Source organism: Oculina patagonica, chromosome 3 (assembly GCF_052425735.1).
Source record: "Oculina patagonica isolate OP01 chromosome 3, crgOcupat, whole genome shotgun sequence".
NCBI classification, from domain to species: domain Eukaryota; kingdom Metazoa; phylum Cnidaria; class Anthozoa; order Scleractinia; family Oculinidae; genus Oculina; species Oculina patagonica.
The window spans coordinates 21,995,628-22,006,981 of NC_135760.1; the positions used below are offsets into that span (position 1 = coordinate 21,995,628).

An 11,354-nucleotide genomic window follows, 5' to 3' on the forward strand; every position below is an offset into this window, starting at 1 on the left:
TAAGGTCATGGAAATAACGCTCCACGTAATTAACGGCGCAGAAATTAACGTTAACAAAAATTAACGCGACTTAAATTGACGCGAATTTTTGAAATTCGCGTTAACTTCACGAAGCGTTAATTTCCTATAATAAAGTTAACTATAGAAACTATAAGTAATTTAGTAACTTATGTTTACTGCTTTCAGCTCAAGCTACTGCGATTCGTCCAGTGATGAAGTCGTAGAAGTAGACTTCGCCGGAATTCACGGCTCAGTCAAACTCTACACCACCCCCGAAGTGCATTTGTCTGACGTCACTGTTTTCACGGAACACACCTACACCAAAGCCACAATCAAATTCATAACGGAAGTCGCAGCTACCAGTGACGTCAAATCAAATGACATCATCATGAGCTACGAGTTGCTCGACAGGAAGGGGAGGGTGGTTGCTTCTGTGGGTGGACAAAAGATGTTCGGTGGGGAGATGACAGTGTTTTTCCCCACCCTGTGGTGGCCGATTGGTATGAGCGACACACCAGGCTATCTTTATACACTTAAAGTGAGTTCTGTGTTTTCTATTTTTAATTTTTGAAAAAGCGTGTGTAGTAGACTTCTCTGAGCCGTTCGTTTCTGAGAGCGCACAGGATCTGTGTTGGACGCGCTAGGCAAAAAAGGGGGGGGGGCGCCCCTCTGGCGAGAAACCCCCCTTTTCCCCCCTTTTAAAACCCCCTAAACCCCCAAAACAAAATTAAAATTTTCCCCAGAAGTGCAATCATGCCAAAAAATATAGTGTTTGGACGACGAAACTTTGTCAAATATTCCGGTGTTGTTTATTTCTGAAATGTCTGCATTTTTCAGATACTTAAGAAAGAATTTCGGGTTCAACTTAATGTACATTGGTCTATAAATTTCGAGCGCACTTAGACTTGGTTTTTACACAGCCGTGACTATAATGGAGGAGAAAGCCGCCCAAAGCTAGAAGTCCAGAACCGTACAAGTCATGCTAAAGAACTAAGTTTGTATGCCGAAAAAGAGTTTAACAATAAAGCATAAAATTCATTGTTTTCTTTACTTTTCTTTTCTTAAGGTCATCACGTCACATAAGGACATTCGGGATGTGTACACTCTGCCAGTGGGATTCAGGACCGTCCTTGTGGAAGGCTCCAGATTCCTCATCAATAATGTCCCTTTCTACTTCAAGGGTTTCGGTAAACGACAGGATAGTGACGTAAGTCTCTTGCCCTTATATGTCATATCTGCGTCTAAATGACAATCTTGTAAGCATGTCGATACGGGACTGAATCACCACTGTGTGATAAGTTAACACGAGATGTCTTGCTCTTTCGAAGTTAATCACAACTTATTTGTCAAGTGTGTGTGTGTCACTTTGGCTGAGCTCTTTTTGCTGAGTCAGGACAAAACATTCCCATTTTGCGATCTTTTAGTCTTCGCTTTTTGAGAACATCGGCGAAAGAGGGTTGAAGTCACGCTCGCCTCACTTTCATGTAATATCCCACGAAGCAATATCGCGGGTGACAGGAAGTTCTCCGTCCCGAAGCTGGGAGATGATTACGCCACAAGCTACAAAATCATGTATTTCTTGAAAGATCTTTTTCTTTCTTTTGGCAGATTCGAGGTCGAGGTTTTGACTACGCTACGTTGATAAGAGACTTCAATCTGATGCAGTGGTTTGGCGCCAATTCTATACGTACAAGTAAACACCCCCCTCCAGAGGAGCTTCTGGAACTCACAGACAAATATGGCATCGTGGTTATCGACGAGAGCCCAGAACTGGGACCAAAGGAAGTGTTTCAGTATGTAATCAAACATGTGTATTCTAAGCTTTAACATAGCTCTGATGTCTGACCTTCTAAAACTCAATTTTGTGAGTCTATCAAGCATCACAGTTAAACTTATTTATCCCCTAATAAATCATTATCTTTGTCTTTGTGGTTTCTTTACATTTCCTTCCAAGTTTATATCTACTCAGGTGCATAAATGAGTACCAGTAAATTGATGTCGGGGTAACTTAACAATAGTGCTCCGAGCCAGCTATCAAAAGCCAAAAAAACTGACAGCAAGCTGTCTAATTATTTTAGCTCAACTCAGAGACCGATCTATTCAACAAAACGTTCAGTGAAAGTGGGGTATTTTTAAAATTTTAGTTTGTCATTTCGGCGCAATTTTACTTGCGCGCGATCCTTGGGCAGTCTATCGAAAATTAGGCCACCTTGCGTAGTCAATCAGTTAGCAAGCTTTCCTAATAGTTGGTCACTGGCTTTTGCCAATAGATTTGAGACACCTTTTACGCAATACCTTACGATGCGACGCGCGGTCAGCTTTGAACATCTCTTTGCAGGGACTACATATCAGAACACGCAGCAAACCGCCACCTTGATTTGCTTTCAGAGCTGATACAACGAGACAAGAACCATCCTTCTGTGGTGATGTGGTCTGTAGCCAGCCATTCAGCCACAGCGCACAGCAGAAACATTGATACACACCTGAAACGAATGATGAGCTTTACGCGGGAGATGGACGTGCAAAGACGACCTGTTACATACGTCACTTCTTCAAGTGATAGGTTTATGATAGTGGAGGACCCTGCGGTATGTTGCACAAGGTTTAAGAGCAAACTACAGCCACTTCATAGTACAACGCGTTTCTTAATTGGTGCCTGACTTCTGAATTTGCTCAAGTCTTTTCTTAAGAAAAGGAACGACGAGAATTGATCAGTATGGGTTACGTATACCACATAGTACCACGTATATGGCGCGTGTTTGCTTGAGTTCGTTCTCTTATTTTTCATTCGAATCGATGTAGCAATGAGTCTCGGATCGGGTAGGAAATTTAATTCTGAGAGTGCTTTTTACATTAACAAAAATAATCTCTCACCCCTCTTTTCCTTGCTGGCGTATTCGGCCGCACAACCTTCTAGCTTTAAACACAACCGCGTATAAATAAAGCTACTTTACCTTATTTTAGCCTCTTTTCCACTGAATGAAGCAAGATCCAACCCTCCTTACCCCACGCCCACTTTTTTGGATACATTATAGAACTAGTGTCTATAGAATGAGAATTTGTTTTCGTTTTGTTGTATATTTGTATTGTTTTATCTTTTAGTAAGTTGTTTGATTTATTTACTGTTTCGACAGTGAATCATCAAGAAGGTCAGCTCAAAAAAGTTTTTTCGAAGAACCTCCTGGTTTTTCAACTATCTTTTGCTTAGCAATTGTGTAATAGATGCCGTTCTTTCTTTCTTAAAAGGCCAGGGAAAGCCATTATCTGAGATACCAAGCAAGTCTTTTCTGTATTTCTTTCATTGATTAATTACTGGGAATCACGTAAAAACTGAAAATATAATTATAGCAAAACCTAATTGAAAAAACAATTCTTTACGTACATTATAACATAATTCCTCGTGTATCACATCCTAACACGAAACTATGCTATTTGGATCATAAGAAAGAAATTACTTGATTCAATATAACTTATAAATTACAAATAGGCGTTATCACTCTTTCTTACTAGGCGCGACGGGATAAACTGATTGTTGCATAATTCGAACTGCTGTTAAATCACAAGACGGAAAATTTCATAACAACTTGCTAATCATTAACAAATTGCTTGGCAGTAAAAAAAATATGCCATGGCTTGTAACAGCTGCATCAAGGCTAAGGAAAGTGCAACGAGTGCAGTTCTGGGGTTGTTTCTCAGTGCTTGACCTTTTAACTAATCCTTAACTCTGAGTAATACTTATCTCCCCTACCGTATTTTCGATAGCGCCCTGGGGAAGGACGAGAGTGGGCGATTCGAGGTGGGCGCATCGAGGCTGGGCGCACGACAGCAATGAAGAGAGAACAAAACAAAAAACCGTAAACCAGCAGACCTGACGCAAAGACCGCGGGGGCAGCGCCCCCCGACCGGGTGGGGGTGGGCGCCGGGCGGGCGCCCCGGGTGGGCGCGAGAGGGCGCCGAGGGGGCGCTTAATCGAATAAATACGGTATCTCCCCCTGTTTTTCATTTTGTAATGTTACTTTATCTCCCCTTCTTTTCACCATAATGTTAGATGATGTCCCCCTCACCTCTGGTTTTTTCTCCTTTCTCTTGTCCTCTCCTTGCTAATTACTGCACAACCTCTTGGTCAAGTGTCGCTCAGCCATTGCTAGAGACACTTTCCCCTTACGCGTAATTTTATCTTCTTGCACACAGCTTGAATTCTGTGACGTCATCTCTTTCAATCGTCACTATGGTTGGAATTGGTACCCAGGCCAACCCGAATTGATAGCGAAATCGTTAGAGGAGGATTTACGCGGCTTGCATTACGTGTTTAGTAAACCAGTTCTTATGGCCGAATATGGAAGCAGCGCTGTTGCCGGGAGGCACAAGGTGACAAAAAGATTAGTCATTCATAATTATGATATATAGTTATATTATGATTAACAGTTTTACATGGGTTCTTGTCCTTAATTTTTATTGTCAACAATGTTTCTCCATTTTTTGTTGGCTAAATTGTTTTCTTTGCTTATTTATTGCCCCAGAAACCATCAGTGCTTTATACGGAGGAGTATCAGGTAAAACAAAAACTTTTAAAATCGTTTCGAGCTTAATCAGATTTTTGCACAGTAGATCTAGAATTCACTAATGTATCGATCGTATTGATAAAAGTTATTGGATTGAAGTGTTATTCAATTTGATCTGTAATACAAATCATAATGCCTGGTCCACGCGAATAGAGCGGTTTTCATTTGAGTGTCGAAAGTAAATTGCGTTTGCTTTGGTTTTGCATTACTACGCTCAGTGATTGGCTTTAAAATCTCGCGCCACTTTCTCGGCCAATCGATCAGAACTAAGACCAAAACCAAAACTGAGCTGAATTGAGCTTTTTTTTAGAAAAAAAAAATTACAATTTGCAAGATTGCTTGCCCCCGCTACTTATTACAACTAATCGGGTGGGGGGGGGGGGGGGGGAGGGTTTGTGGTAATGGTTAAAATAAAAACAAAGTTTACACACAATTATAACAATAGGAAAAAAGACATCAGATTCAAAGAATTAATTTGACAACAGGACAAATAAACTTGATCGTTCTTGCATTTTAACTTTCTTTACAGGTAGATACAATGAAACAGTACTTCCCTGTGTTTGATCGACTCAGGAAAGAGTTTTTGGCCGGTGAAATGATCTGGACCTTCACAGACTACAATGTTTTAGAATGTATGTACAATAAAAAAATTAAATTACACACTAGTCGGAATGAAAGTACGAAACCAAAATGGACCTGTTCCATGTATTTACTATGAGCTTTTGATTGGTTCATCGCGCTACTGGTGGCCACATGGGGGGGTTGACTCTGAGATTACCAAGTTTTATTTATGACTCTAAAGTATGCTAAAAGAAATACTACTAAAACTGGTTTCTCAGTGATACTTTTTTTTTCATCATACTGTTATAAATTACATTGAAATAAGAAACGATTTTTGCATTCGGTGGCGCGGTGGTCTAATGCTATGGTTAGCGCGCTGGACTCCGGATCGAGCGGTCCGGGTTCGAGCCCTAGCTGGCCGGGTCAATGACGGCAATGCGTTCAGTCCTCTTGTGCAAAACACTTCGCTCTCATAGTGCCTCTCTCCATCCCGATGTATAAATGAGGACCGACGAGTTTAATGCTGGGGGTAACCCTGCGAAAGACTGACATCCCATCCAGGGGGGAAGGGGTGAGTAGAAATATTCCTACGCAATCTTTACCTTTTGTATTGACGCCTCTCATTCATTTGCGCTCCAGCTTATGACGTTATGTCAGCCAACACAAAGGGACTTTTGACTCGTCAACGACAACCAAAGGCTTCTGCGCACGCTCTTCGGCAGAGATACCAAACCTTGGCCATGGACGCGCATCCGAGGTTCACTGGTGACCAGTTACTGGATGCCCTTATAAGGTTTAAACCTCACGGTGGTGACCAGTCCCCCATCAGTTATCAGCACCGGCTGCCTGCTTTAATTCGAGAGGAAAGAGTAAACACTACTATACGAAAACGCTCCGTGGACGAGATAATGACATTCTACGAGCATAACTGATAAAACGAAATCATATTTTAGCGCAGTTTTAAATAAATGTATCACCAACAGCTGTTTTTTAGAGTCTATAAATAGAGCGATTTAAAATTTTCATTCGCCATCTTCAACCAGTCGGGAATAAAAGGTCTAGTGTAACACCTTTTGAGAAATCAGGATAGTAGTGTTCATCTACATTTTCATATGTAACATTAACCTGCGATTAGGCGTTCTTTTTTTTCGCGGCGGGAGAAAAGAAGAACGCCTGATCGCAGGGTAATGTTACATAGTTCGTGATCGTAAAATAAGCCTGGATTCTTGTGACCACATTTCAGCTAACCAAACTGTTTATAATTTCATCATCTAAAAAACGAACATACAATCATGGTAACCAGGCCATCGGTGCAAGAAGCAAAGGCTTTGGCAGATCCAGACCTTGTGTGTGTACACCCAAAATGTATTTTACTGTGATTATTAAGTTGGGGGCCCGGGCCCTCCGACCCCTCCCCAAGATCCGCCACTGAAAAAGGGGTACTTTTTTTAAGAGAACGTTTGCTTTTAATTTATCTCCTCGTCTTTGACTCATTTGAGTACTAAAGGATGACGTTCTTCGGAGTCATTCTCGTACTCTATTACACCATATTTAGTAGAATTTGTCAAAAAACAAAAAAGAAAAGAAAAAGGAATACAGCGCAATTACCTGACATCAGGAGCAGCCCATGTACTAAAATCCGAAAAAACGAAAAACGACCGAAACGAAACGAAACCGCCGAAACGAGCGAAAAGAAACAAAACTAAACAAAACAGCCTAAAATTAAACAGGCTAACTGGAGTGCGTAAAAGGCTGAAAGAAGTGGATAGTAGGCTAATCGGAGTGTGTAGTAGGCTAACAGGAGTGCAGAGAGCAGAGTAGGCTAACCGGAGTGCAGAGTAGGCTAACTTGAGTGCATAGTAGGCTAACCGGAGTGCAAAGTAAGCTAACCAGAGTGTATAGTAGGCTAACCGGAGTGCATAGTAGGCTAAACGAAGTGTATAGCACGATAAGTGGCGGAAATCTTGAAGTTTTGCTTGTTTCGGTGATTTCGTTTCTTTTCAGCCGTTTCGGCGGTTTCGTTTCGTTGTTTCGGGTTTTCGAACTTGCCCAGAAGCAGGAGTTAACGTCTGATAATTGTTTTCCGCGCTTAGTGCCTTATCAAATTTGACCGTGTACGAGCCGTATGAACCAGTTATTAAACTGGCTCATGTCTGTCCGACGCCCTAACGTACGGTCTAAACCCCGCCCAAGCCTCAAAAATCGGAGCGAACACACTGGGGTACGATCATCGTTGCGTGACGACACTAAAAACGGCTGCGAGGGAGACTAGGGTACAAGTAGAAGGACTTGGAACGCCTGACGGTTTTCGGGTCTGAAAGGAACGCGGAAAGTAAACAACATACGTGGTGCTCTACAACATGGCTTCGTTTACTGTTCCTCGAGCTAGGGGTCTGTTGCTGGTTATTTCAGTAGTAGTTATTGTTCTGCTAATCCTTCGTGCTTATATGAACGTCCCTTTTGGAGGGAGTTCAGCCTTTGGTGGTACTACTAGATCAAACGAAATAAGCATGCTCACGTACAACATTTGGAAATTTGCTGATCAGATGCGTGCAAGAATGGAAGTCCTAGGACAAGTCGTAGAAGATCTCGAACCAGATCTTTTGGTTTTTCAAGAAGTTACTCTAAAGAACCTGGCAATTTTACAAGAACAACGCTGGTTTTCAAAATATCACTTGATTCCACCTGATGTCGTTAAACAATTGAAAATGGGCCCACCTAATTTTGTTGTCATTATTTTGAGTGCATATCCTGTTGAAAAATGGCAAGTTTACCCATTCAAGAATAATGTTGAGTATAAAGGGTCTAAATATGAACTTAGACTTGTCATAGCAGAGACAAAAAGTTCTGTTTCATCAGAGAATATTAGATTTGTGTTTGCAGGTACACACTTAGCATGGGCAGGTTTTCGCACTAGATTACGTGAAGCACAGTTGAAAGAGTCATTTCAAATTATTTCTGGTTATGACAATGTTTGTGTCATGGGTGACATGAACATTGAAGATAAAGCTGATGGTGATATTGTGCTGCCGTTGCCATGGATTGATGCCTGGCTTTCTATTCCTGGAAATACTGACAGTAATGGATACACTTGGGACCGCAGTAAGACTCCATTCGCTTCAGTACTAAGAAGGACAGTTAATGCAACTAGTTATCAAGCTCGGCTTGATCGTGTTCTTTGCAAGCTGTCAGACTTTAAAGTTAAAGATATGAGAATTGTTGGTAATCAGCTGACAAAATCTGGTATCCTACCCAGTGATCATTTTGGTCTTTTTACGGTCCTAGAACTAGCAGAGAAATCTGAACTTGAAGATAACAAAAACAAACAGCCCCAAAGTGAAAGTGAAGTTTATTTTAATAGACCACCTGGCTGGGAAAAAGTTAATTAAGTAGTATAAAATAGGTAAAATAGAAAGAGATGGATGAAAAGAGGTTATGTCAGGGTAAATTCTAGCAGTGACATGATCCAAAAAGTAGTGACAGCACCAGCTAAAATAAAATCGCAACAAAATTAAGACAACCTTTCTTGCCAAATTGCAACAGCAATATCAAAGTAAAATAATAGGGGCTACGAAGGGTGGATTGGCATATTTTTTTAACATTGATTTGAAGACCATTTGGTCCAAAAATAAGTCAGAAGTTATTGGTGTGAATATCTTCCCATATGCAGATGCATAGGGGGCTTAATCTTTAAAGTAAATCAAAATTGTAAAATCCAGTCAGTGTCTAGGTAATATACAGGCATATGGTGAGGTGCAGTTGCCCAATGGTTAGGATATCGATCTCCGGATTGAGCCGTCTGGGTTCAAGGCCTGGCTGGGGCACTGCGCTGTGTTCTTTTCCAAGGCACCTGTGCCTCTCCCCACCCAGGTGTATAAATGAGTAATGCCGTGAATTTGCTGCTGGGGGTAAGCCTGCAATGGACTAGCATCCTATCCTATCCAGGAGAAAATTAAAGAAATACTCGATCCCAGCCACTTATAAAATTTGCTACAGAAACCAGGATACGCTCCTGTCCTGATGGTCACTGGAGTCTTGACAACAGGCATTACATACACCTTATTCGATGGTTTAACATACAATACACGCGGATATTTTGCAAGTTGCGTAGTATTTTTTCACCGTAGGGGCGAGGAAAAATGCGAGCAATGAGCAAAATGACCGCTCATATTATATGTTAAACCATTGAATAAGGGATTTATTATTCCACTAATTTTTCCACTTTGTTTGGGCCAGTATTCCGTAAGTTTGTCCGCCCGTATTTTTGCCCTGTTCTACTGTGTAATAATGTGGCATATTTTGCGCATTCTTTTGCCCTAATATGGTAAAGTGGCGCAATAGTGGAATAATAATTTTATCTTATACATGCATTATACTAAGTTGTATTGTAATACCTCGTGGTGAAGTTAGGACTAGTCTAACAAAACACTTAGGAGAGTAAGGTAATTAAGCAGTATCGGATAGTGAAGAAAGTATGTGTGGTGAGTGTCGGGCGAAAAAGCAGGATTCCTAAGGTATAAAACACAATGGGAGAAATAAGAGAAAATTTCTGCAACACAATGAGGAAATAAAGACTTTACAACTAAATGCAATTCCCTTGCAAGTATACCGGTACGATATATTGTTGTCCATAGACTAGATATGACGTTAGACATTCTGATTAAGAAATCACTAATTAGTTTTTCAAACTCCCTCTGTAAAACCTGTTTTTCAAATTGTCTCTTCTTTTATTCAGCTGTTTCTCTTTCCATTTGTATGTCTGTCTTTTGACCTCTGTCTACGATCTGTCTCTCTGAAGCTAGGATTTTGGCCATTTTGGAGTTGTGCAGGGAACTGGGGCAATAAGCTTCAAGTTTTAACCAAGTCACAGCACCCTTAATTAATTTTTCAAGCTGAGCAAGAATCACAGTGTTTGCCTGTTTTTAAGAGTAGTATAGAAATCATAACAAATTTAAAAAGTTTATATAGTTTTGTATGGATTTTAAACGAACTGTGTTTAGAGAGGATCCTAAAAGGGAGGGGGGTATAAATCCCATTTTTCCAGCCCAAATCCCATTTCCCAGCCTATTGTTTTCCCAAATTTTCAAAACCCTTTGCGCGCCGGAGCTCCGCTACAACTGATAAATTTTATTCTTAGTATTTTGGTATCGTTTGTTTGGAGTCAAAAAAAGCTTTAGCCACGCCCACATTAGCCTTGTTTAGGAGTTCTTTTCAATACTACTGACGATCCCAGCCTAGGCCTTTCTCGATTATGCTAGCATTTTTTTCGGCATTTTTTGGGAAAACGAGCATTTTTTTTCGTTTTTTCTTGAAAAAAAATTGCTAGCGTTTTCTGTCAGTTTTTCATGACTGTGATCCAGATTTCAGCACTCAGAACTCAGAAGGATAAATAATCCTAAAGTTTCACAGTTTTGATTACTTAATTTATTTTTTCTGTCTGTTTCGACTGTTTGTGCGTTGTGTTACGTGTGTACTTGTGTTGTGTTACTTACATGTGTGTTTTTTTAATTTTTTTTAAAAAAAAATAATTTTTTTTTTATTTCTTATTTTTATAAACAAACAATTATTAAGTATCACCTGTTGTTGATATGAGCATATAATGTAAGATTTCGTACGTTTTGTTTGAAATAAAACAAAGCATTCTTTGGAATTCAAGTGGCATTTTTTAAAGAAATCAGGCATTATTTTAGCATTTTTTTGGCTTTATGCGAGAATTTCTAGTAGCATTAAATGCCAGTTTCACTAGCATAATCGAGAAAGGCCCATCCCAGCCCCTTTCATATGCGAGTTTCCCCCCCCCCCCCTCCCTCCCCACGAGCTGAAGTAGCTAGTCCAGTAAACTCAACAGGGTAAACAAATTAGAAAGTCAATTTTCTTAATTTAGACTAGATGAGATGAGACATTTCTAGAGATATACTGTATGAATGGACTGGATTGGAGTGGACTGGACTAGGGCTTTCCACAAGTTGCTCGGCAACCTTTTGGCAACTTTTCATGTTTCGAGCAACTTTTTCCCTCTCGAGCAACTTGTTGCATTTTGAGCAATTTTCAGACCGAAGATCTCCGAAGATTTTCCGAGTGTTGTTCAAAGGCAATACGAACGTTTCCGAAGATTGACGAAGTTCGCCGAAGATTTCCGAGAAATTAAACATCTGACGACGTTTCAACTTTCGGCTCATTCAGCCTTAAAACATTACGAAACTCGTCATCGATATCTTCACGATTTTTCTC

At 40.5% G+C, this 11,354-nt stretch overlaps 2 protein-coding genes across 8 annotated transcripts in view; both read left to right on the forward strand.

Annotated features, from left to right (window-relative positions):
• Window positions 1–6,691, forward strand: part of LOC144645301 (beta-glucuronidase-like) — a 39,084-nt gene extending 32,393 nt beyond the window's left edge. For all 7 annotated transcript variants that reach the window (XM_078504827.1, XM_078504825.1, XM_078504826.1 and 4 more), the window contains 8 exons: window positions 187–538; window positions 1,067–1,207; window positions 1,609–1,793; window positions 2,339–2,588; window positions 4,192–4,368; window positions 4,521–4,553; window positions 5,092–5,194; window positions 5,763–6,691. In XM_078504827.1, coding sequence (XP_078360953.1) covers window positions 187–538; window positions 1,067–1,207; window positions 1,609–1,793; window positions 2,339–2,588; window positions 4,192–4,368; window positions 4,521–4,553; window positions 5,092–5,194; window positions 5,763–6,055 — 1,534 coding nt within the window. In that variant the 3' untranslated portion in view covers window positions 6,056–6,691. The remainder of the gene's footprint in view (window positions 1–186; window positions 539–1,066; window positions 1,208–1,608; window positions 1,794–2,338; window positions 2,589–4,191; window positions 4,369–4,520; window positions 4,554–5,091; window positions 5,195–5,762) is intronic.
• Window positions 6,692–7,445: 754 nt separating this feature from the next.
• LOC144647059 (uncharacterized) lies at window positions 7,446–10,054 on the forward strand. The gene has a single exon (XM_078506800.1). The coding sequence runs from the start codon at window positions 7,484–7,486 to the stop codon at window positions 8,510–8,512; it is 1,029 nt and encodes a 342-aa protein (XP_078362926.1). The 5' UTR covers window positions 7,446–7,483; the 3' UTR covers window positions 8,513–10,054.
• The last annotated feature ends 1,300 nt before the right edge of the window (window positions 10,055–11,354 follow it).